Source organism: Scyliorhinus torazame, chromosome 12 (assembly GCF_047496885.1).
Source record: "Scyliorhinus torazame isolate Kashiwa2021f chromosome 12, sScyTor2.1, whole genome shotgun sequence".
NCBI lineage: Eukaryota > Metazoa > Chordata > Chondrichthyes > Carcharhiniformes > Scyliorhinidae > Scyliorhinus > Scyliorhinus torazame.
Window position 1 is genome coordinate 217,992,222 of NC_092718.1, and position 26,396 is coordinate 218,018,617.

A 26,396-nucleotide genomic window follows, 5' to 3' on the forward strand; every position below is an offset into this window, starting at 1 on the left:
AATAAATCCCAGAGGGAATTTCAGAGAAAATTCATTCCAAAAGAAAAAAGTGAGAAATCAGAGCTCACTAACACAATGACTAGTTGAGATGAATAACATGAAGGGAAAGGTAGATAAACAAACACGAGGAAAAAGGAATGGAAATATACATTGATGGGATGAGATAAGATCGGTGGAGGCTCATTTGGAGCAGAAACACTCACACAGGCCTGTTGGACTGAATGTCTGTTCCTGTGCTGATAATTTGATGTAGTATGGCCATGGGTGTCTGGAGCTGATTCTATCTCCTCCCTAATGTAGGGGGTGCTTGGGTTGTTGGAACTGCCAACTAGCGTAGGGCTTGTACAAGTATTTTCAGCTTGCTGCGCTGGTCAGAGGGAACATTGATCAAAATATTCTTTGCTTGACGGACCACCTTCTGTAAAACAATTAGCACTCAAGGTGGGTTTTCACTAGCTGTACTTTCAGGCCAGTTAACAGTCAAAGGACAGCAATTCTCACACCCTGCCTTTGGAAAGGAACACTCAACAGCAGCTCGAAGTAAAGCTACCCATTTCAGTTCGAGCAAAGCCTCCTGTGTTAACCAATTGTGCTCCTACCCAAAGCAACCAAGCACAGTGTCACATTTGAGCAGTGACAAGGAGTTGAAACACAGTCCTGTTGGGGGAGTAAAGCAAGAATGACAGTGGTTCTGATAAGAGAGCAGTTATTTTATTTAGCAAAACAGTAGAGTAACGATAGGCTAATACTTGGAAACAGAGCTTTCAAATATATATATATATACACATATATATATATTAATACAAAATTAGTAAAATTTCCATATGTAAATGTAGCAGCACCATCAATGATTAAGGGTAATGTGCCCTCTCAACAACAACGTAGAACAGGTCAAGCAACAAGTTTTGCGATGCACCAACAAGATTCATGTCCGCTCACCCTTTTTCCCTGCCACTGCAAAACAAAATTTAAAGCCCTGGATTAGGAATAGGAGACCAATCGGTCCCTTCAGCCTTGTTCGGTCAGTCCAAAAAGGGGAGATATTTTAACGCAGTGCAGCCGAACGGTGTGGTCACAGACGGCAATTTCGCTCATACCCCCATGCCCCCTTTCCTTGCTCCAACTCAAACCAAACAACAAACGTTCTAAGTGCTTTTCCCTTCATCACTTTTTTTTTTTAAACTGGAAAGATCAGTTAGTGCAGCACCAAGGGAGTGTGGATGGCAGACTGCATTTAGTTCAGCTAGAGTGTGACGCCCTGTCGTAACCTGGCATGCACTTCATTTCATGGTACAGCCTTTTTGCTACATCTGTAACCTCGAAGACAAGAGAGACCACACCCAACTTCCTGGATAAAGGCCATGGACGAAAAACACTCGCATGAACCCAAATCCACAAATGTAAATTGTTGTGAGGTCTGCCAGAAAGGACGAGTACCCAGTTTGTTGAAATACCGTAAGCAACCCCTTGCACTCCACTAAACTTGTTTAAAAAAAAAAAAGAGCACTGGCCATTAAACGGAATAAATGGCATTTAAGGTGAAAATGTTTCGAAGTGTGAGAAATTAATTTATTATTATTTTTTTGCATCATGAGCATTTATATCCTGGAGAAATTCCCACAAAGGCAACAAGACAGATTAAGACAGATTCTTGCAGAATCCATGGCCCGCTGACTGACCTGCTGGATGCAGTACATGTCGGCACCAACAGGTCCAGCTCACTGGAGGCTCCCACTGTTACTCACACCTCAGCCAACCACTCCCCTGGGTTCCTCTTGATTTAAACTCAATATCCTTTTTGCTAGAAAAAAAACAAGAGGAGCCAGCAAGGAAAGAAACTTGGATTCAAACACCGCACAATCAATCAATCTGCCTGGGTTTCATAGGAACCCGTGTGAGCCACAGGTCCAATCCGCAGGATCAGACTAGCAGGCCCTGGAACGTTGCGGAGTGTGGAGATCAGCAATGAAGGCTCCCCCAATGCTCCCAATCCCATTCACCGAACTACTCCCTAAACCACCAATCAAGGACCACTGAGTACACAGGGGCTCGGTGTTGTACAGAAATCACAGCAACCTTGCACACAATGTACACGGGAGCCAGGGCTAGCTGGCTTCCGTCACTGGTAGATTTCAATCCACCACGCCACACCGTTCGAAAATTTGACCCCAGCAATCAAGCCTTTCCCTGGGATCATCCAGTCTCCAGTTCGTGCTGGAATCCCAAGCGTCGCCGGGTTGAATGGGTTGGGAGGTTACATCTGGTCAAGCAGAAGATGTGCAGGGATGGGAATGAAATAACCTAGTCACCTAATCATCCAAAACATTCAGTTTCTTAAAATGTTTCCCAAGAGATCTCAGATGGAGAGCAAGAGGGGAAGGTAAGGTGAGAGTTAAAAGAGCAAGCCACATACCTGCAGTTCTGTGTACCGTGCAGGGGAATAAAATATCAAGTAAAATTGCTAAAATGTTGCAGGAATATTGCTATTTTACAAAACAATAAAAATGTACAAACACCAATAGAATGAATGGTTGATGGGGTCTTTTTTTGCATTTCTCTTTACAGATTTAAAAATAATTAATTAATCGGTATCAAGGGCCCTTAAGACCTCCACCTTGCCCCCCCCCCCCTCCGCCTCTCCACCCACAAGGGCCCTGATGTGCTCTGCATCAGCACACACAGATAGTCTTTCTGTGCTGCTGCAGCAGTAGATTCCTCAGTCTCCGCTGGCCCCTCAAGCTTCTCCGCATTGCTGGTTTCTCAGGGTTCCTGCGCCTGGAGGCAAGTGCTGGGCACCCAGTCATTGATTTCGCTGACCCCACTGCCCCTCCCCCGCTGCTGCGCCCATGACGGGGCTTTAGTCTCTTGGAGGCAGAGACTGGCGTCGCCCCGTTCAGCTCCTCCAGTGTCCTCTTGAAACTGGTATTGGCCCAGGCCGCCTTCCGCTCTTCCCCTACTCGGTTCTCAGCAGCCACACCTCCTGGCTCCATCGATGCAGTGACAACTACGGGAGGTGGGGAGCTCCTGCCGCACACCGTGTCTCTCCTCGTCAGTATGGGAACAAAACCAGAGCAAAACCAGTGTGGAGCTGAGTCATCCGAAGCCTACAGGAGAGAACAAGGGGGAGACAGCAGCATTAATCAAAGATCAGCATTTCCATAGCCCTTTCACCATCCCAGGATTTCTAAAGTGCTGTACAGCCAATAAAGTGCTGAAGTGTAGTCACGTGCAGACTCGATGGGCCGAATGACATCCTTCTGCACTGTAAATTCTATGAATTCTATACTGTTGCCATGTTGGAAACAAAGCAGCTAATTTGTGCTTAGCAAGATCGCACAAACAGCAATGAGATGATCTGTTTTTGTAATGTTGATAGGGGGATAAATATTGGCCAGGCCAGGGAGCACACCCTTGCTCCGCTTCAAATAGCTGCCATGGAATCTTTTACATCCATCTGAGGGGGCAGTTTAGGCCTTCATTCAACATCCCATATTGCATATCTGACAGCCCCATACCAAGCTGCCGTAGTACTGCACTGAACTATCACCTGGAATATGGAGCTCAAGTGGAGACACAAACCCACTTCTCACTCCAAGGCAAGTAAGTGTGCTACAACCTGAGCCATGGCAACATTCAAGTTCGACAAATGGGATTTGGCACATTCTTATTCAGCTTGGGCAACAGGTAATCAGAGCAGTTTCTCACTTGCACCAGCTTCCACTGCTCCCTTAACTACTCTACTGCAGCTTTGCTGCGTGACTGTAGGGAATCCTTCCTTCCCCTCTCAGATCATCAGCTAGGCCTGTTTGCAAGAGAAATCGAGTTCAGCTGGAAGAAGACAGTTCTGGGCTCTTCAACATGAGGGCATGGCTGTCGGGCTGCAATCCATCATACCTTGTCCCTCTCACTCGGGTGAGATCTCAGAAAGCATTGCCAAAGCCATAAACAGCTCCAGAGAATAATGGACCACACCAAGCATGATCTCACTCAGAATGGACAGCATCTTGGCATTTATCTAACCGCCCTCGGGAAGTCCCAACTGCTCACGTGATGGACACAACCTCCACCCTGCATACCTTCCGTGATGGTGTGGTGCTGGGAGATGATGAGATGAGACTGGATTCCTCCATCTGGTGGATCGAGCCATTGGTCAGCTTGAGCCACAGCTCCTCGGTGCACAGCCGCTCACTGCCTTGCGAAGGTGGGTCAATGCAGATCACCACAGCGCTAGTGTTGTCGGCACGCAGCATCCGTTGCCGCCACCGGCCTAGGGCACGGGTGACCAGGAGCCTGGCTCCCGTCGGTCCTGGCTCCTCCTGGCAGAACAGGAAAAGAAAAGATTTATTTTTAATGAATTTGTTTTTTGACCAGAAGTTACTGACAGAGATGACGGAGTTAATTCTCCCCTCCACCCTTCATCGAGCCCGAGATTGATTTTACTTTACTTCAAGTTATCATCTACCACTCTTCTCTGCACTGTGAGAAATAACCCCTGCCTTGATCAGACTTTTCTCTCATCACAAGTTCCATTTACTACAGATCATACAGGTGCTGCCTCCCTTCTGGACAATTGCTGGGTAAACACTCACCTGGGAACTTCAGAGAGGGATTCCCCAATACTTCTTTGAGATACCCCCCAAATCCAACACTGGGGAGCCAGGAGGTTATTTCTGACCTCCAGTTCTGGTCTCCCTGATGAATGGAAGCATCTTTCCCACATATACGCTTTCGATCCCCTCCCAATATTAAAGACCTCTCTCAGGTCTTTGTTTTTCTAGTGAAAAGAGCTTCAGCCTGTGCAAGCTTTTCTGATAGTTATCATCCCTCAGTTCTGGCATCATCCCTTTCTCCAAGTGCCTCAATGTCCTTTTTTAAAAAAAAATATGGAGTGTGAAATAGTATGCAGTACCCCAAATGTCAAATAAGCAAGTGGTTCGCTTATTTTTTCAAATGGCCGAATTCGACCTGTTGACCACCAGGAAGGCGGAGGTGCAGTGGAGGAAGGCCCAGGGGGCGATTTAGGAGTATGGGGAAAAGGCAAGTCGGATGCTGGCGCATCAGCTTCGGAAGCGGGACGCAGCTAGGGAGATCGGGGGAGTTAAGGATAGGGGAGGGAGTGTGGTGCGGAGTGGGGTTGACATCAATAGGGTCTTCAGGGACTTTTATGAGGAATTGTATCGGTCCAAGCCCTCACTGGAGGGAGGGAGGGACGGGCCGCTTTCTGGACCAATTGAGGTTTCCGAAGGTGGAGGAGGGACTGGTGGCAGGATTGGAGGGACTGGTGGCGGGATTGGGCTGGAGGAGCTGGCCAAAGGGATAGGGAGCATGCAAGTGGGGAAGGCACCGGGGCCGGACGGTTTCCCGGTTGAATTCTACAAGAAATATGTGGACCTGTTGGGCCCGTTGCTAGTTAGGACCTTCAATGAGGCAAGGGAGGGGGGGGGGGGGGGGGGGGGGGGGGCTTTGCCCCCGACGATGTCCCAGGCACTGATCTCCTTGATCCTGAAGCGGGATAAGGATCCCCTGCAGTGTGGGTCTTACAGACCGATTTTGTTGTTAAATGTAGATGCCAAGGTGCTGGCCAAGGTCTTAGCCACGAGAATTGAGGATTGTGTGCCGCAGGTGATCCACGAAGACCAGACGGGGTTCGTGAATGGGAGGCAGTTGAACACGAATGTGCGGAAGCTCCTGAGCGTATATTTAAGATGCCGGCGAGGGAGGGGGAGGCAGAGATAGTGGTGGCGATGGACGCTGAGAAGGCCTTCGATAGGGTAGAGTGAGGGTACTTGTGGGAGGTGCTGAAGAGGTTCGGGTTTAGGGAGGGGTTTGTCAGGTGGGTTAAGCTGTTGTATGAGGTCCCGATGGCGAGTGTGGCCACGAACAAGAGGACGTCTGAGTACTTTCAGTTGCATCGAGGGACAAGGCAGGGGTGTCCCCTGTCCCCCCTGCTCTTCGCACTGGCGATTGAACCCCTAGCTATGGCACTGAGGGAGTCGAGGAACTGGAGGGGGTTGGTGCGGGGTGGGGAGGAGCAGAGGGTGTCGCTCTATGCGGACCCGGTGGGGGGAATGCTGGAGGTAATGAGGATCCTCAGGGAGTTCGGGGATTTCTCAGGGTACAAGCTCAACATGGGGAAGAGCGAGTCGTTCGTGGTTCACCCAGGGGACCAGGAGAGGGGGATTGGCGAGCTCCCACTAAAAAGGGCGGAGAGGAGCTTCAGGTATTTGGGGGTCCAGGTGGCCAGGAGCTGGAGGGCCCTGCAGATTTAATTTCACGAGGCTGGTGGAGCAAATGGAGGAGTTCAAGAGGTGGGACGCGTTGCTGCTGTCCCTGGCGGGTAGGGTGCAGTCAGTTAAGATGACGGTGCTCCCAAGGTTTTTGTTCCTGTTATAGTGCCTCCCCATGTTTATCCCAAAGGCCTTCTTTAGGCGGGTCAACAGGAGCATAACGGGGTTTGTGTGGGCGCGAGGAACTCCGAGGGTGAAGGGTGTTCCTGGAGCAGAGTTGGGGGGGGGGGGGGGGCTGGCACTGCCCAACCTCTGTGGGGTACTACTGGGCTGCCAATGCGGCGATGGTGCGCAAGTGGGTGATAGGAGGGGGAGGGGGCTGCATGGAAGAGGCTGGAGACGGCGTCTTGTGAGGGTACGAGTCTGGAGGCGCTGGCAACGGCGCCGCTGCCGCTCCCTCCAATGAGGTATACCACGAGCCCGGTAGTGGCGGCTACCCTCAAAATCTGGGGGCAGTGGAGGCGGCACAGGGGGGAAGTTGGGGCCTCGGTGTGGACCCCAATACAGGGGAACCACCGGTTTGTCCCAGGGAGAATAGACGGAGGGGTTTCGGGGTGGCACAGGACAGGGATAAGAAGGTTGGAGAACCTGTCTGTGGACGTGAAGTTCGCGAGCCTGGGTGAACTGGAGAAGTATGGGCTCCCCCCCGGGGAACACTTTTGATATTTACAGGCAAGGGCGTTTGCTAGGCGGCAAGTGGTGGAATTCCCACGGCTGCTGCCACGCACAGTACAGGACAGGATGCTCTCGGGGGGGGGGGGGCTGGAGTGTGGAAGATCTCAGAAACTTACCAGGTGATGCAGGAGGAGGAGGAGGAACGGGTGGTGGAGTTGAAAGGTAAGTGGGAGGAGGAGTTGGGAGAGGAGATCGAAGAGGGGACGTGGGCAGATGCCCTAGGGAGGGTGAACTCTTCCTCTTCGTGTGCGAGGCTCAGCCTCATACAGTTTAAGGTGCAGCACAGGGCACACATGACCGGGACAAGGATGAGCCGGTTCTTTGGGGGTGAGGACAGGTGTGTTCGGTGCTCAGGGAGCCCAGCAAATCACACCCTTATGTTCTGGGCATGCCCAGCGCTGGAGGAATTTTGGAAGGGCGTAGCGAGGACGGTGTCGGGGGTGGTAGGATCCAGGGTCAAGCCGGGCTGGGGGCTTGCAATATTTGGGATTGCAGGGGAGCCAGGAGTGCAGGAGGCGAAAGAGGCCGGTATTCTGGCCTTTGCGTCCCTGGTAGCCCGGCGAAGGATTCTTCTTCAGTGAAGGGATGCGAGGCCCCCAAGCGTGGAATCCTGGATCAACAATATGGCGGGGTTTATTAAATTGGAGGGGGTGAAATTCGCCTAAAATCAGTACAAGGGTTCTTTAGGTGGTGGCAACCGTTCTTGGACTTCCTGGCAGAACGGTAGACAATGGTCAGCAGCAGCAGCAACCCGGGGGGGGGGGCTTCTATTTAATTTCTGTTCATTTACCCTGGGGGATCTGAGGGGGTGTATATATTTGCTATGTTTGTGTTAATTCGGGGTGTTAATTTATTATTTATGTATATGGGTGGGGGGGGAAGGGGGGCACGGGCGTTGTTTTACTTTGTTCTGTATTTCATTCTATTGGGTTCCTTTTTTATTCTGTTGTTGATATTTTGTGAAAACCCCAATAAAAATTTTTTTTTTTTTTAATTAAAAAAAATGGTGGAGGGAGCGAATGTTTAAGGTGGTGGAATCGGTGCCAATCAGCTGGGGTGCTTTGTTCTGATCAGAACTGATCTGTGCACAATACTCCAAATGTGGTTAACCATACAGTGTACTCAAGTGTAGTCGAACCAAGATTGTGTACAAATTTAACATTACTCCTTTGCTTTTCAAATTCAAAACCATACCCAGCAACGGTGAGGATCTGTAGTAGAGAGGAGCAAGAACCCAGAATTCTCACCTGTAATCGCTTTCTGTCCTCATTGTCATGGCAGATGGTCACTGCATCCTGGGCCGGGATCATGTTCCACAGCCCATCGCTGCCGAGGATGATGTACTTGTGCTCGTGGCAGTTGATAGTGTGAACACTCGTGTCTGGTTCTGGTGAGACCACAAACTCGCCACTGTAAAAGTCATAACTCCACAGATCCCCTGCAAGAAAAAAGACGACAACACAGTAAGACCCCCAGGAAAGTCACGAAAAATCTTCCTGCTGGCAGAGAGCAGAAAGCCCGGTTTCAAACTCCACTCTGTACAAGAACAACAAAAACTCCATCCCAGGGTCTCACTAACAACCCCCATTGTAAAAGATCAGTCAATACAGTGCATGCCCATGTCTAACATCCCTATTAACAACTTCACACTAACGTAGCTTGGCTCTTTGCAGCCACAATTTATGCCATTGTTACAACAACTTGCATTTATTTAGCATCTTTAATGACACAAAACACTTCACAAAAGCAGAAGACGTGTCTATAAGATTGGTTTTGGGGCAGCACAGCGGCGCAGTGGTTAGCACTGCTGTCTCACAGCACTGAGGACCCGGGTTCGATCCCAGCCCGTGTGGTGTTTGCATTCTGCCCACAACCCAAAGAGGTGCAGGGTAGGTGGAATAGCCACTCTAAATTGCCCCCCAATTGGATACAAAAAGATTGGGTACTCTAAATTTATTTTAAAGGACTTCCGGGTGCGGCGATGACCAGCTGAGTCGCACGTTTCGGCAGCTCCCTGTGAAACGGACTTTTGGGCTCTTGATAGGAGCCCCAACGGCAATTTTAACGGCTAAAAACACCGTGCGGTAAACCAGGAGGGTGTTCCCCCTGGACACGGATGGAAAAAGGAGAGGAAAGTGGCCGGATTGCAGCGGATCCTTTGGAACAACGGCAAGGAAGGCAAGCAAAAACCAAGATGGCGTCGGAAGGTGGCAGTTTCATATGGGGCCCTGAACAACAAGAGTTCTTGAAATGCTGCGTGGAGGAGATAAAAAAGGAAATGAAGAAAGAGTTGTTGGCCCCGATACTACAGGCGATCGAAGGGCTGAAAGAGGAACAAAAGACCCAGGAGCAGGAGCTTCGGGTCGTGAAGGCGAAAGCAGCCGAGAATGAGAACGATATACAGGGCCTGGTGGTGAAGTCGGAGATACAGGAGGCACACCAGAAACGATGTGTGGAGAGGTTGGAGGCACTGGAAAACAACGCAAGGAGGAACAACCTGAGGATTCTTGGCCTTCCTGAAGGTGTGGAGGGGGCGGACGTCGGGGCATATGTGAGCACGATGCTGCATTCGTTAATGGGAGCGGAGGCCCCGACGGGTCCGTTGGAGGTGGAGGGAGCGTACCGAGTTATGGTGCGAGGATCGAGAGCAGGAGAAACTCCCAGAGCCATAGTGGTGAGATTCCTCCGTTTTAAGGATAGAGAAATGGTCCTTAGATGGGAGAAGAAAACTCGGTGCAGTAAATGGGAGAACGCGGTGATCCACGTTTATCAAGACTGGAGTGCGGAGGTGGCGAGAAGGAGGGCAAGCTTTAATCGGGCCAAGGCGGTACTTCACAAAAGGAAGATAAAATTTGGAATGCTGCAACCGGCAAGACTGTGGGTCACATATCAAGGGAGACACCACTACTTTGAGACGGCGGATGAAGCGTGGACTTTTATTGTAGAAGAAAAACTGGAATGAGTGGATTATGAAAAAGAACGTTTGGACAAAGTGGTGGGGCGAATGGGGGGGGCGAAGAGGGGTTTTATGTTCTAATCCTGCGGTATGGTAACTTTTCTTTCTCCCACAGGTGGTGATGGGGGGAGGTGGGGAGGGAGAGGAGATGGGGCGTTGGCCATGGGAGGCGGGGCCGAGGGAGAGGCGCGGGCTTGGTTCCCGCGCTATGATAATTATGGCGGGAATAGAGAAGCAGGAAGGAGGGGGCGTCGCACGGTGCGAGCCGTGGTCACGGGGGGAAGCCGAGGTCAGCCAGAGTTTGCTGACTTCTGGGAGCAACATGGGGGGAGTAATTACGCTAGCGGGGGGTCTAGCGGGGGGGGTGGGAGGGGGGAATTACTGGGTTGCTGCTGCTGGGGAAAGGGGGGAGTGGGTACGGGAGAGGATGGGCGGGGGGGCACCGCCTGGGGGAGATACAGCTGCGTGGGAACTGGGTGAGAAGCTGGAAAAAGATGATGGCTAACCGGCAAGGGGGGGGGGGTGGGAAGCCCCCCAACTCGGCTGATCACGTGGAATGTGAGAGGGCTCAATGGGCCGATAAAGAGGGCACGAGTACTCGCACACCTTAAGAAACTTAAAGCAGATGTGGTTATGTTACAGGAAACGCACCTGAAACTGATAGACCAGGTTAGGCTGCGTAAAGGATGGGTGGGGCAGGTGTTCCATTTGGGGCTGGATGCGAAAAACAGGGGGGTGGCTATATTAGTGGGGAAGCGGGTAATGTTCGAGGCAAAGACTATAGTGGTGGATAACGGGGGCAGATACGTGATGGTGAGTGGCAAATTACAGGGAGAGATGGTGGTTTTGGTAAACGTGTATGCCCCGAACTGGGATGATGCCAACTTTATGAGGCGAATGCTAGGACGCATCCCGGACCTAGAGACGGGAAAGCTGATAATGGGGGAGACTTTAACACGGTGTTGGAACCAAGGCTGGATAGGTCGAAGTCCAGGACTGGTAGGAGGCCGGCAGCAGCCAAGGTGCTTAAGGATTTTATGGAGCAGATGGGAGGTGTGGACCCGTGGAGATTCAGTAGACCTAGGAGTAAGGAGTTCTCGTTTTTCTCCTATGTCCATAAAGTCTATTCGCGCATAGACTTTTTTGTGTTGGGTAGGGCATTGATCCCGAAGGTGAGGGGAACGGAATATACGGCTATAGCCATTTCAGATCATGCCCCACACTGGGTAGACTTGGAGATAGGGGAGGAAACAGGAGGGCGCCCACCCTGGAGAATGGACATGGGATTAATGGCGGATGAGGGGGTGTGCCTAAGGGTGAGGGGATGTATTGAAAAGTACTTGGAACTCAATGACAATGGGGAGGTTCAGGTGGGAGTGGTCTGGGAGGCGTTGAAGGCGGTGGTTAGGGGGGAGCTGATATCAATAAGGGCACATAAAGGGAAGCAGGAGAGTAAGGAACGGGAGCGGTTGCTGCAAGAACTTTTGAGGGTGGACAGACAATATGCGGAAGCACCGGAGGAGGGACTGTACAGGGAAAGGCAAAGGCTGCATGTGGAATTTGACTTGCTGACTACAGGCACTGCAGAGGCACAATGGAGGAAGGCGCAGGGTGTACAGTATGAATATGGGGAGAAGGCGAGCAGATTGCTGGCACACCAATTGAGGAAAAGGGGAGCAGCGAGGGAAATAGGGGGAGTGAGGGATGAGGAAGGAGAGATGGAGCGGGGGGCGGAGAGAGTGAATGAAGTGTTCAAGACATTTTATAAAAAATTGTATGAAGCTCAACCCCCGGATGGGAGGGAGAGAATGATGGATTTTTTGGATCGGCTGGAAATTCCCAAGGTGGAAGAGCAGGAAAGGGTGGGACTGGGAGCACAGATCACGGTAGAAGAAGTGGTGAAAGGAATTAGGAACATGCAGACGGGAAAGGCCCCGGGACCGGACGGATTCCCAGCTGAATTTTACAGAAAGTATTTGGACTTGCTCGCCCCGGTACTGACGAGGACCTTTAACGAGGCAAAGGAAAGGGGACAACTGCCCCCGACTATGTCTGAAGCAACGATATCGCTTCTCTTAAAGAAGGAAAAGGATCCGCTACAATGCGGGTCCTACAGACCAATTTCCCTCCTAAATGTGGATGCCAAGGTCCTGGCCAAGGTAATGGCAATGAGAATAGAGGAATGTGTCCCGGGGGTGGTTCACGAGGACCAAACTGGGTTTGTGAAGGGGAGACAGCTGAACACGAATATACGGAGGCTGTTAGGGGTAATGATGATGGCCCCACCAGAGGGTGAAACGGAGATAGTAGTGGCGATGGATGCTGAGAAAGCATTTGATAGAGTGGAATGGGATTATCTGTGGGAGGTGTTGAGGAGATTTGGTTTTGGAGAGGGGTATGTTAGATGGGTGCAGCTGTTGTATAGGGCCCCAGTGGCGAGTGTGGTCACGAATGGACGGGGATCGGCATATTTTCGGCTCCATAAAGGGACAAGGCAGGGATGTCCTCTGTCCCCATTACTGTTTGCACTGGCGATTGAGCCCCTGGCGATAGCGCTGAGAGGTTCCAAGAGATGGAGGGGAATACTTAGGGGAGGAGAAGAACACCGGGTATCTTTATATGCGGATGATCTGCTACTATATGTGGCGGATCCGGCGGAGGGGATGCCAGAAATAATGCAGATACTTGGGGAGTTTGGGGATTTTTCAGGGTATAAATTGAACATGGGGAAGAGTGAGCTGTTTGTGGTGCATCCAGGGGAGCAGAGTAGAGAAATAGAAGACCTACCGTTGAGGAAGGTAACAAGAGACTTTCGTTACCTGGGGATCCAGATAGCTAAGAATTGGGGCACATTGCACAGGCTAAATTTAACGCGGTTGGTGGAACAGATGGAGGAAGATTTCAAGAGATGGGATATGGTAGCACTGTCAATGGCAGGGAGGGTGCAGGCGGTTAAGATGGTGGTCCTCCCGAGATTCCTCTTTGTGTTTCAGTGCCTCCCGGTGGTGATCACGAAGGCTTTTTTTAAAAGGATAGAAAAGAGCATCATGGGTTTTGTTTGGGCCGGGAAGACTCCGAGAGTGAGGAAGGGATTCTTACAGCGTAGTAGGGATAGGGGGGGGCTGGCATTACCGAGCCTAAGTGAGTATTATTGGGCCGCTAATATTTCAATGGTGAGTAAGTGGATGGGAGAGGAGGAGGGAGCGGTGTGGAAGAGATTAGAGAGGGCGTCCTGTAGGGGGACCAGCCTGCAGGCTATGGTGACAGCCCCATTGCCGTTCTCACCGAGGAACTACACCACGAGCCCGGTGGTGGTAGCTACACTGAAGATTTGGGGACAGTGGAGACGACATAGGGGAAAGACCGGAGCATTGGGGGGGTCCCCGATAAGAAACAACCATAGGTTTGCCCCGGGGGGAATGGATGGGGGATATGGAATGTGGCAAAGAGCAGGAATAACGCAACTGAAAGATCTATTTGTGGACGGGAAGTTCGCAAGTCTGGGAGCGCTGACCGAGAAATATGGGTTGCCCCAAGGGAATGCATTCAGGTACATGCAATTGAGGGCTTTTGCGAGGCAACAGGTGAGGGAATTCCCGCAGCTCCCGACACAAGAGGTGCAGGACAGAGTCATCTCAAAGAAATGGGTGGGGGATGGTAAGGTGTCGGATATATATAGGGAAATGAGGGACGAAGGGGAGACTATGGTGGACGAACTAAAAGGGAAATGGGAAGAAGAGCTAGGGGAGGAGATCGAGGAGGGGCTGTGGGCAGATGCCCTAAACAGGGTAAACTCGTCGTCCTCGTGCGCCAGGCTAAGCCTGATTCAGTTTAAGGTATTACACAGGGCACATATGACTGGAACACGGCTCAGTAAATTTTTTGGGGTGGAGGATAGGTGTGCGAGGTGCTCAAGAAGCCCAGCGAATCATACCCATATGTTTTGGTCATGCCCGGCACTACAGGGGTTTTGGGTGGGGGTGACAAAGGCGCTTTCAAAAGTAGTAGGAGTCCGGGTCGAACCAAGCTGGGGGTTGGCTATATTTGGGGTTGCACAAGAGCCGGGAGTGCAGGAGGCGAGAGAGGCCGATGTTTTGGCCTTTGCGTCCCTAGTAGCCCGGCGCAGGATATTGCTAATGTGGAAAGAAGCCAAGCCCCCGGGGGTGGAGACCTGGATAAATGATATGGCGGGGTTCATAAAGCTAGAGCGGATTAAGTTCGTCCTAAGGGGGTCGGCTCAAGGGTTCACCAGGCGGTGGCAACCGTTCGTCGAATATCTTGCGGAAAGATAGATGGGGGAAAAAAGAAGGCAGCAGCAGCAGCCCAGGACTTTGGGGGGGGTGGGTGGGGGGGGGGGTATAGCCTGTGACAAGGCAGTTGCCAATTAGGGCTAGTTTCCATTTTTGTTATTTAATATTTATTTATTTGTTTTTTGTTTATATAAAAAAGGTCATTATTATCTGTATTGTTATAATGTTGTGTAAAGGATGCACAATGTACTGTGTTGGTTGACCAAAAATTTTCAATAAAATATTTATTTTAAAAAAAAAAAATTATTTTAAAAAGAGATAGGTTTCAAGAAGCAACTTGAAGGAGCAGAGAGGGGTTTAGGAAAGGTCTAGCGATGAACTCCAGTGTTTAGGACAATGGCATCTGAAAGCAGGCCATCAACAATGCAGCGAATAACTGCCGCGTTGGGACATCTTATTGGAGTAAAGACACTAAGCTCTTTTTATTGCTGCTGTACAGTATAAAAAAATACTCTTAAGACAAGTAAAATGAAAGCTAATCAGAGCAACATGCATTTGTTATTTTGCATCTTAAGCCTCATTACATCAAAAGTTCTCCTATTGCTTTTTACATAGACACATGCAACCCTATGCATTCAGTGCAAGACGTGGCTCAGTGGCCAGAACTCTTACCTGTACCTGTAGGAGTCTGACAGGTGCGTGTTCAAGTTCCACGTCACAGAATTGAACACAAATCCTCAGGACATAAGAACACAAGAAATAGGAGCAGGAGGGGACCATTCGGACAACGAGCCATTCAGTACATTAATGGCTGATCCCAGCTTCAACTGCACTTTCCCATCCACTCCCCACATCTCCTCCATTCTATCTCAGCCTTAAATACAATTAATGACTGAGTATCCACAACTCCCTGGTGTAGGGAATTCCAAAGAGTCACCCCTCTGTCGTGTTGTTCACCCTGGGGTAACATGGATTGCACACAATGCAGTTAAATGATCAAGCATACACCAAACGTAGGCGTTGGTTCATTAAGATTTATTGAACTTCAGTAACGAAGCACATAGCTGTCTGTAGGTTGACTCTCCACTACTCTAAGTAAACTAACATGAACTATCCAGACCAGGCTAGCTCTGATCCACGTGTAGAAGGTGTTGAATGATTTGTACACCCCGACTGTCACTACAGTTGTCACCAGTGGAACGAGACAGAGTGCTGATGGCTTGTGTGTTTCATAGTTGGAAGCCTCCCTCTGGTGTTCTGTCTGGTGATTAGTCGTGTTCTGTTCTGTATGTTGATTGGCTCACCTGGGTGTCTGTCTCTGCCTGCTTTTACCTCATGATGTGCATGGGTGCACATTATGACACCCTCGAGTGAAGTAATTTCTCCTCATCTCAGTTCTAAATGATCAGACCCTTAGCCGGAGACTGTGCCCCAGTGTTTTAGATTCCCCAGGCAGGGTAAATATCCTCCCACTATCCACCCTGCCAATCCCCTTCAGAATCCCGTAAATTTCAATGCAATCGCCTCTTCTTCTAAACTCCAATTGACCCAATTTTATCGGTTTCAAAGGACCAGTCTGATGAACCTTCGCTGTACTGCCTCCAATGCAAATATATCCTTCCCTAACAAAGAAGGGCTGGTTTAGCACACTAGGCTAAATCGCTGGCTCTTAAAGCGCGGTTCAATTCCCGTACCAGCCTCCCCAAACAGGCGCCGGAATGTGGCGACTAGGGGCTTTTCACAGTAACTTAATTGAAGCGAACTCGTGACAATAAGCGATTTTCATTTCATTCAAGTAAATGACCGATGAAGTACCTTTGATGTGTAGTCATTGTTGTAGTGTAGGAAACGCGGCAGCTAATTTGTGCACAACACAATCCTACAAACAGCAATGTGATAACGACCAGATAATCTGACCACAATCTTCCCCACGTGGCTGAGCCAGGAACCTGCAGCTTTAGGTTTTCATCTAATCACTGATCTTTGATCACATTCCCAGTAGAATATTCCAACGGCTGGGATGCCTATTATGGCTTGTGAATAAGACCATAAGACATAGGAGCAGAATTAGGCCACTCGGCCCATCGAGTCTGCTCCGCCATTCAATCATGGCTGATATCTTTCTCATCCCCATTCTCCTGCCTTCTCCCCATAACCCCTGAACCCCTTATTAATCAAGAACCTATCTATCTCTGTCTTAAAGACACTCAGTGATTTGGCCTCCACAGCCTTCTGCGGGAAAGAGTTCCACAGATTCACCACCCTCTGGCTGAAGAAATTCCTCCTCATCTCAGTTTTAAAGGATCGTTCCTTTAGTCTGAGGCTGTGCCCTCGGGTTCTAGTTTCTCCTACTAGTAGAACCATCCTTTCCCGGTTTCCTCTCCCTGTTCACTCTATCTAGGCCTCTCAGTATTCTGTAAGTTTCGATGAGATCCCCCCTCATCCTTCTAAACTCCATCGAGTACAGACCCAGAGTCCTCAACTGCTCCTCATATGACAAGCCTTTCATTCCAGGGGATCATTCTTGTGAACCTCCTCTGGACCTTCTCAAAGGCCAGCACATCCTTCCTTCAATACGGAGACCAAAACTGCTACAAGCACTTAATTTGCATGCCTTTGTTGAATTCTCATTTAAAATAATGTAGAACATATTCAAATAAAGTTATTATTTTAAGAGTCTTTTTTAAATGATGCAGGATAAATATGGACGAGGACATTGGGGAGAATGCCCCAGTTTACCAACCAAAAATGTTGGGAGATTTTTTACGTTCACCCGAGAGAGCAAACGGGAATTCTGTTTAATATCACATCTGAAAGACGGCATCTCCAACAGTGCAGCACTCCCTCAGTACTGACTTCGGGAGTATCAACCTGGATAATGGGGCTCTGGAATAAAGGGTGAACTAGAATCCCTACAATGCAGAAGGAGGCCATTCGGTCCATCGAGTCTGTGTGACCCTTCAAACAACTACCTAGGCCCAATCACTCACCCAACCTCCATAACCCCACCTAACCTTTGGACAGTAAGGGGCAATTTAGCATGGCCAATCCAGCTAAAGTGCATATCTTTGGATTGTTTTTTTTGGGGGGGGGGGGGGGAAGAGAACTGGAGCACCCGGAAGAAACCCACACAAACAGGGAGAACGTGCAAACTCCACACAATCACCCAACGTCGTAATTGAACAGAGGCCCCTAGCGCTGTGATGCAGCAGTGCTAACCACTGTGTCTCAAAGGCAAGTGCTTTCACTGAGCCACGGCTGGCACTTTTATAAAATGAAGTAAAATTAAAACAAACCCAGGTTATTCAAAATGAAGGCAGTCAATTAACTGTGCAATCCTGATGTCACCACAAGAGGGCAACAGAACTGATGCAAAGGATGAACTGGCTGATGCAATGTGCTGAATGTCCACCAGATGGCAGCAGCACTAGCCAGACTGCATCCTGTGCCAACATAGGCAAGTCTAGGCAAGTTCTTTTCCATCCCTTGATCATATCCCACACAAGCTATAAGGGAAGCCTTGCATCGGATTCCAACGGCACCTCATTACCTACCTACTAAAACGTCCTTCAAGGGCAAGGAGTGGGGAAGCCCAGTTTTATGCCTCCCCCCGCCCTTTCAAAATCCCCGTAGCACCTGCCCTCGTTTAGAAAGCTATCCAACCGTTGGGTGGGCATCACAGCCATCTATTGGACAGTGGCCTGGCTATTCAGCTGTGGAGGACCTCGCAGCTAAACCTATCCTGGCCTCGTCAAAGCCCCCCCCCCCCCCCAGCAAGCCATTACACTGAAGTCACCGGGTGGGGACAGAGAGTTTAGACCAGGCTCCTTTTATCCCATCAAAACCAATGAACTGGAGGCCACTGTACTGTGGATTGTGCCTCCAGCAGTCGTGAGGAGCCATCTCTCTCCACTCATGTCCACGTCACCCAGGTTTGTATTATGTAACAATTTTCCACACACTGCATTTCAGTGGCTTTTAATCAGGAAGACTTTGCTGGGAGAGACTGTCACAAGTCCCATCTCCGACACAGCACTCAGTTTAATTCACTGCATCCCCTCCCGTTAACTCACCTAGTGCTCGGGCCACAGCCAGGAAAGGGATCTGGTCTATCACTGTACTGCGCCTCACAGGGCCGTTGTGGGTTAACCGCGGCCTCTTCCACACTACACGGTTCACTCCGGACTTGTTGATGACACTGTGCGGGGAACAGAACGGAGTTAAAATCAGTTCAGACTGTGTTCGGACACAGTTTACAAAGGGCAATGATGACAGCGAGGGAGGGGCAGGAGGGCGCGCGAGGGAGGGGCAGGAGGGCGCGCGAGGGAGGGGCAGCAGGGCGCGCGAGGGAGGGGCAGCAGGGCGCGCGAGGGAGGGGCAGCAGGGCGCGCGAGGGAGGGGCAGCAGGGCGCGCGAGGGAGGGGCAGCAGGGCGCGCGAGGGAGGGGCAGCAGGGCGCGCGAGGGAGGGGCAGCAGGGCGCGCGAGGGAGGGGCAGCAGGGCGCGCGAGGGAGGGGCAGCAGGGCGCGCGAGGGAGGGGCAGCAGGGCGCGCGAGGGAGGGGCAGCAGGGCGCGCGAGGGAGGGGCAGCAGGGCGCGCGAGGGAGGGGCAGCAGGGCGCGCGAGGGAGGGGCAGCAGGGCGCGCGAGGGAGGGGCAGCAGGGCGCGCGAGGGAGGGGCAGCAGGGCGCGCGAGGAAGGGGAAGGAGGGCGCGCGAGGAAGGGGAAGGAGGGCGCGCGAGCGAGGAAGGGGAAGGAGGGCGCGCGAGCGAGGAAGGGGAAGGAGGGCGCGCGAGCGAGGAAGGGGAAGGAGGGCGCGCGAGCGAGGAAGGGGAAGGAGGGCGCGCGAGCGAGGAAGGGGAAGGAGGGCGCGCGAGCGAGGAAGGGGAAGGAGGGCGCGCGAGCGAGGAAGGGGAAGGAGGGCGCGCGAGCGAGGAAGGGGAAGGAGGGCGCGCGAGCGAGGAAGGGGAAGGAGGGCGCGCGAGCGAGGAAGGGGAAGGAGGGCGCGAGCGAGGAAGGGAAAGGAGGGCGCGCGAGCGAGGAAGGGGAAGGAGGGCGCGAGTGAGAGGGGCAGGAGGGTGCGCGACCGAGGAAGGGGAAGGAGGGCGCGCGAGCGAGGAAGTGGAAGGAGGGCGCGCGAGCGAGGAAGGGGAAGGAGGGTGCGCGAGCGAGGAAGGGGAAGGAGGGCGCGCGAGCGAGGAAGGGGAAGGAGGGCGCGCGAGCGAGGAAGGGGAAGGAGGGCGCGCGAGCGAGGAAGGGGAAGGAGGGCGCGCGAGCGAGGAAGGGGAAGGAGGGCGCGAGCGAGGAAGGGAAAGGAGGGCGCGCGAGCGAGGAAGGGGAAGGAGGGCGCGCGAGCGAGGAAGGGGAAGGAGGGCGCGAGTGAGAGGGGCAGGAGGGTGCGCGACCGAGGAAGGGGAAGGAGGGCGCGCGAGCGAGGAAGTGGAAGGAGGGCGCGCGAGCGAGGAAGGGGAAGGAGGGTGCGCGAGCGAGGAAGGGGAAGGAGGGCGCGCGAGCGAGGAAGGGGAAGGAGGGCGCGAGTGAGAGGGGCAGGAGGGTGCGCGAGCGAGGAAGGGGAAGGAGGGTGCGCGAGCGAGGAAGGAGGGTGCGCGAGCGAGGAAGGAGGGCGCGCGAGCGAGGAAGGAGGGCGCGCGAGCGAGGAAGGAGGGCGCGCGAGCGAGGAAGGAGGGCGCGCGAGCGAGGAAGGAGGGCGCGCGAGCGAGGAAGGGGAAGGAGGGCGCGAGTGAGAGGGGCAGGAGGGTGCGCGAGCGAGGAAGGGGAAGGAGGGCGCGCGAGCGAGGAAGGGGAAAGAGGGCGCGAGAGAGAGGGAGGGGCAGGAGGGTGCGCGAGCGAGGGAAGTCGAGGGACAGAGGGAGGCTGTGAGAGCATGGGAGGGCGGCGGTGTGCGTGAGCAAAGGAGGGAGGGTGTCACAGCGAGTGTTGGGTTGATAGAGAGGGGGCATGTGTGTTTCTCTGATGGCTGGAACAGCAGGACAGAAACACAAAGCAGAAATGCACCAGGTTGGCACTATCGACCACAGGTCTTTAGGAGCCCATTGGTAGAGGGATCATCCGTTTCCAGTGCGTGTACAGCGACTCACAAATCCCCCACACTCTGGGTTCTAATGCTGTATAGCCGCAGGACCTCAGCTCCAGGAACAGGTTACAGTGGCTGCTGACACTGGATAACAAACCTGGCTGGCAGGCAAAGTACAAGGGTGGGGCTCACAGTGTAACCAGATTTGGCTGGCATCCCCACCGTTTCAATTTTCAGATGCAACTTCAATAGCAGCATCGCTCTCCCTTCACATTTCATCAGTTCTCTTAGCCCCAGGATAACCCACCCCAATCCATTGAACACTGATGAATGTAGGAATTCAGATACATATATTGTATATGTATCTGCTGCAGTAAGATTTTTTTTTTTTAATCCTGGTTTAAAAGGCAGGCAGAAGGGGTAATTAAGTCATCAAAAAAAAAAAATTATCTTTATTGCAAAATAGGGGCTTTTCACAGTAACTTCACTGAAGCCTACTTGTGACAATAAGCAATTATTATTATTAAACCATGCTTATATGTGTAAAAGGGCAAGCTCAATGGATTTGTGTTATGATTTCGGAGTAGATAATTAGAGACAAAAACAGAAAATACTGGACAATCTCAGCAGGTCTGACAGCATCTGTGGAGAGAAAATGGGGCTAACGTTTTGAGTCTGGGTGACTGTCAAAGCCGGAGAGAACTGGAAATAGGTCAGATTTATACTGTAGTGGGGGGGGGGGGGGGGGGCGTGAAGCAGTGGAGCTGGATAGCAGGCCAGTGATAGGTAGAGATCGACAAAGACATTGTGGACAGAAGACAAAATGAATGTAATTGGAGGTGATTAAAACTAAGAAGGGTGCGGATAGCGGCACATAAAGAGATTAGAATGAGTTATTGGCAGAACAAAGGTGAGCAATATGTTAAAGGATAACTAGGAACAGCTGGCCCAGACTGTTTAACTTAAGTAATCAGGTCATGGGATTTGAGTGGGACAAGGATGATGTAATTATTAGGAGGAGCCAGGGGCTGAAGAATCAGGATTTGAGTCAGTCACTTTAGATTTGGCTGTGAACAGCTTCTGGATAGAGCCGTCAGGTTAAACAGCAGTTTGACAGACAAGGATCTACAGGCTGTCTCCTGAACGATCTCACTCTGCAAGACATCTCTATACAGCAAGTATTCCTGTGTTTGCTAACTGTATTTAAAACTGGGTTTTGACCCGTCATGAGATTTGCTTTTTTTGAGATATGGAAGGCAGCAGTGAGGAGTTAAGTGTTTTGTTTCTTTGTTAAACATTGTTTAACTGGTAAGCTATTTCTTTTATGATGTTAACATTAGTTGAATACGGTGTTGTTTGTTTGAATATACCGTATCCATATTAGTGCATGGAGTCACTCTTGGGAATGAAGTATCCTTCCCCCACAGCTTTACAAATTAAAAGAATGTTGGGGTTTCTGTCCGGTATCCCAGCAAAGGTTGGGGTCTGGTCCTGGATCACAATAACACCCCAGGTTGATGTCCACTCCGTTGACTCTGCAACACTTACCTCCCCCCGAGCCCCTCGATCCGCTCCTTCTCCTTGGGAAGCTCAGGTTTATGGTCCTGCGTCACCTCCAAAGCCTGCACCACTCTGTCCCTTTCACCCCGTCCTTCACTGGAGCCATCGTGTGCACCTAGCACCACACCAGAGTCACCCACGTGGGCCACGTACATCTTGTTGCGACAGATGATGACAACACTAGCCGTGGTACCAGAGGTGCTGGGCAGTCCGGTCATTGTTTTTGGCCACTCCGCTGCGGGGATGGGAGGAGAGAGCGCGGTGAGAAAGGCATAAAATAAACAGATCACAACCCCCATCAACGCTCTCCCTCCACCCCCTCACATTCCATCCTCTCTCCCATATGCCCACCACAAATCTCAGAGTGAACCCCATCAAACTCAAACCTTGTGAAGACTCAAAGAACCACTCACTCAGTAACACAGCCACAACTCACCAGGCCTCAGGAGTTAGAAATGCAAGCCCCACTCCACAGACGTCCGCCTCACAATCCAGACCAACATCCCAGTAATTCCTTGCTCCCATGCCCACCCTTGGCCTGCTGCAATGCTCCAGTGATGTCCAGCACAAAGAACACATCTTCTGATTAGGCACGTTACAGCCTTCTAGACTCGATGAGTTCTTTAGACAGTAAACTTCCCCCTCCATCTTAAACCATACCCCACGCCCCATTTGTAGTTTGTCAGTTGTTTTTGCAAATCCCTGCCCCTCCCCCACATGTCCATGACTGTCCAGTTGCCCTATTAACACATTCTGCTATCTTATCTTTTGCCACTATTAGCACTCTTCATCCCTTAATGGCACCATTAACACTCCCTTTTGTCTTGTTCAGGGAACTTTGTCCATCTCGCCTTTGCTCTGACCTTTCCCGCATCTTGTATTCTGTCCCACCAACTCCTCCACCCCACTTTCCCACTGTACGATTCCGTACATTTCAACCTTGCTTCAGATCTGTAGAAGGGTCATTTAGACCGAAACGTTAACTCTGTTTCTCTCCACAGATGCTGCCAGACCTGCTGAGTTTATCCAGCATTTTCTGTTTTTAACCCAGAAATTTGTTTACCATCACTGGATCAAAATCCTGGAATTACCATTACTAACAGCACAGTGGGTTTTCCTACACCACATGGACTGCAGCGGTTCAAATCTTGCCAGCACCTTCTCACGGGCATTGGGATCGGCAACAAATGCTGATATAGTCAGCACTGCCCACATCCCAGAAAGAATGAAAAAAATGTGCACTTTATCATGACACAATGTGCACCCCCATCCCTCACTTTGCTTCAGTCAGATTGAGCAACGGTGAAATTAGTGTTTCAAAGGCCCTCAGTGAAATAACAAAAGCAAAGAACCCTACCCTCGGAAATCCGACACCAGGGCAGCACGGTAGCGCAGTGGTTAGCACCGCTGTCTAACCACTGATTCACCTGAGGAAGGAGCAGCGCTCCGAAAGCTAGTGACATCGAAACAAACCTGTTGGACTTTAACCTGGTGTTGTAAGACTTCGTGCTGTCTAACAGCACCAGGGACCCGGGTTCAATTCTGGTCTTGGGTGACAGTGCGGAGTCTGCACATTCTCTCCGTGTCTGTGTGGGTTTCCTCCGGATGCTCCGGTTTCCTCCCACAGTACAAAGATGTGCAGGTTAGGCGGATTGGCCACGCTAAATTGCCCCTCAAGTGTCCAGGGATGTGTAGGTTAGGTTAAGGGGTTATTGGGATAGGGCAGGGAAATTGACTTGGATGGAGTGCAGACCCGATGGACCAAATAGCCTCTGTCTGCACTGTAGGGATTCTATGATTCACACACCGCTCTGAAAAACCACATCCCTGCTACTCTAGTTACTGTGGGCGGATGAGAGCTGTGTGAAGGTGTCTCAGAACTGGGCAGAAGGCATTCCATGTTCAGCATGAACCAGCCTCCACCTTGCATACAAATTAGCCAAGGAAAAAACAACAGACCCGAGAATTGGGAGCAGTTTAAAATTCTGCAAAGACGGACCAAGGGATTGATTAAAAAGTGGAAAAATAAAGTATGAAAGTAAGTTAGCAGGGAACATTTAAAAAACTGACTGTAAAGGTTTCTGTAGGTATGTAAAGAGAAAAAGATTGACAAAAACCAATGTAGGCCCTTACTGTCAGAAACAGGGGAATTCAAAACAGGGAAACAAAGAAATGGCTGAGGAACTAAATTTGTACTTTAGTTCTGTCTTCACAAATGAAGACATGAATAATGTACCAGAAGTTCTGAGAAACACAAATTTTAGTGATTAGTATTAGTAAAGAAATGGTTTTGATGAAATTAATGGAGTTTAAGGTGGATAAATCTCCAGGGCCTGATAATCTTCATCCCAGAGGATTTAAGGAAGCGGCCCTAGAAATAGTAGATTCATTGGTGGTCCTTTTCCAAAATTCTTTGGACTCTGGAATGGTTCCTACAGATTGGAGGGTAGAGAATATAACCCCACTATTCAAAAGGGGAGGTAGAGAGAAAACAGGGAACTATAGACCAGTGAGCCTAACAATGGTGGAAGGGAAGTTGTTGGAGTCCATTATCAAGGATTTCATAGCACAGCATTTGAAAATCAGTGGTATAATCAGACAAAGTCAGCAAGGATTTACGAAAGGGAAATCATGTTTGACAATCTGCTGGAATTCTTTGAAGATGTAACTATTAGCATTGACCAGGGAGAACCGGTGGATGTGGTTTATTTAGACTTTCAGAAGGCTTTTGACAAGGTCTCACATAGCAGATTGCTGTGTAAAGTTAAAGCGCGTGGGATTGTGGATAGTGTCTTGAGCGGAATAGAAAGCTGGTTAGCAGACAGGAAGTAAAGAGTTGGAATAAATGGCTATTTTTGCAAATGGCGGGCAGTGACTAGTGTGGTACTGCAAGGATCTGTGCTGGCACCCCAGCTGTTCACATTATATATTTTTTAAATACATTTAGAGTACCCAATTATCATTTTTTCAATTAAGGGGCAATTTAGCATGGCTAATCCACCTAACCTGCACATCTTTTGGGTTGTGGGGGTGAAACCCACGCAGACATGGGGGAAAGGTGCAAACTCCACACTGACAGTCCCAGGGCCGGGATTAGTTCACATTATATACTAATGATTTGGACAAGGGAACTAAATGTATTATCTCTAGATTTGCAGATGATACAAAGTTGGGTAGGAGGGTGAGCGGTGAGGAGAATGCAGAAATGCTTCAGTGGGATTTGGACAGGCTGAGTGCACATATGCATGGCAGATGCAGTATAATGTGGGAAAACGTGAGGTTATCCAACTCGGTAGCAAAATAGGAAGGCAGATTATTATTTGAAAGGGAGAGAGAGGTGGTTACTCAGCGAGACCTAGCAGTTGCTGAAAGTAAGCTCGCAGGTACAGCAGGCAGTAAAGAAGGCAAATGGTGTGTTGGCCTTCATAGTGAGAGGATTTGAGAACAGGAATAGGGATGATCCACTGCAATTGTATAGGGCATTGGTGAGGCCAGACCTGGAGTATTGTGTGCAGTTTTGGTGTCCTTATTTTAGGAAGGATGTTCCTGCTATAGAGGGAGTACAGCAAAGGTTTACCAGGCAGATTCCTGGGATGGCAGGACTATCATGTGAGGCGAGATTAAGTTGGTTAAGATTATATTCATTGAAGTTTAGAGGAGTGCGAGGGACTTTCATAGAAATAAATAAAATTCTAATAGAACTAGACAGGGTCGATTCAGAAAGAATGTTCCCGATGTGTGGGGGGGAAGAGTCCAGAACTAGGGGTCATAGTTTGAGGGTAAGAGGACTTTTAGGACTGAGGTGAGGAGAGATTTCTTCACTCTGAGTGGTGAATCTGTGGAATTCACTGCCACAAAAAGTAGTTGAGGCCAAATGGTCATAATGAAAAACATGCCCGAAGGGCCGAATGGCCTCCTCCTGCTTCTATTTTCTATGTATGTTTCTGTGCATGTTTCCATTGCTCAGCCACATAGACCGTGGAAAGCTCAGGGCTATATATGATTTGATTTCTTGTCACATGTACCAAAGTACAGTGAAAAGTATTTTTCTGCGGCCGAGGGAACGTACACAGTACGTACATAGTAGACACAAGAATAATCGACAGAGTACATGGACAAATGGTACATCGACAAACAGTGATTGGTTACAGTGCGGAACAAGGGGCCAAACAAAGCAAATACATGAGCAAGAGCAGCATAGGGCGTCGTGAATAGTGTTCTTACAGGGAACAGATCAGTCCGAGGGGGAGTTGTTGGGGAGTCCTGTAGCTGTGGGGAAGAAGCTGTTCCTATGTCTGGATGTGTGGGTCTTCAGACTTCTGTACCTTCTGCCTGATAGAAGGGTCTGGAAGGCAAAGCCTGGGTGTGAGGGGTCTCAATGCTGTCTGCCTTCCTGAGGCAGCCGGAGGTGTAGACAGAATCAATGTGAGGGTGGCAAGCTTGTGTGATGTGTTGGGCTGAGTTCACCACACTCTGCAGCTTCTTGCAATCTTGGACTGAGCAGTTGCCATACCAGGCTGTGATGCAGCCGGATAGGATGCTCTCTGTGGCACATCTGTAGATAAAAGAAAAGGGACTGGGGGTGAGAGCTCGCAGAGTTGCCATGCTCCGGCGCCATCTTGGATTCAAAAAATATG

The 26,396-nt window shown here is 50.5% G+C and overlaps 1 protein-coding gene across 1 annotated transcript in view; it reads right to left on the bottom strand.

Moving 5' to 3' along the window:
* Nucleotides 1–689: 689 nt before the first annotated feature.
* Nucleotides 690–26,396, bottom strand: part of ppm1da (protein phosphatase, Mg2+/Mn2+ dependent, 1Da) — a 41,853-nt gene continuing 16,146 nt past the window's right edge. Inside the window, exons 2-6 of the mRNA XM_072469942.1 lie at nt 21,748–21,994; nt 18,242–18,366; nt 8,210–8,400; nt 4,077–4,316; nt 690–3,104 (exon numbers count right to left, since the gene is read on the bottom strand). Of these exons, the coding sequence (XP_072326043.1) occupies nt 2,670–3,104; nt 4,077–4,316; nt 8,210–8,400; nt 18,242–18,366; nt 21,748–21,994 (1,238 nt within the window). The 3' untranslated portion in view covers nt 690–2,669. The remainder of the gene's footprint in view (nt 3,105–4,076; nt 4,317–8,209; nt 8,401–18,241; nt 18,367–21,747; nt 21,995–26,396) is intronic.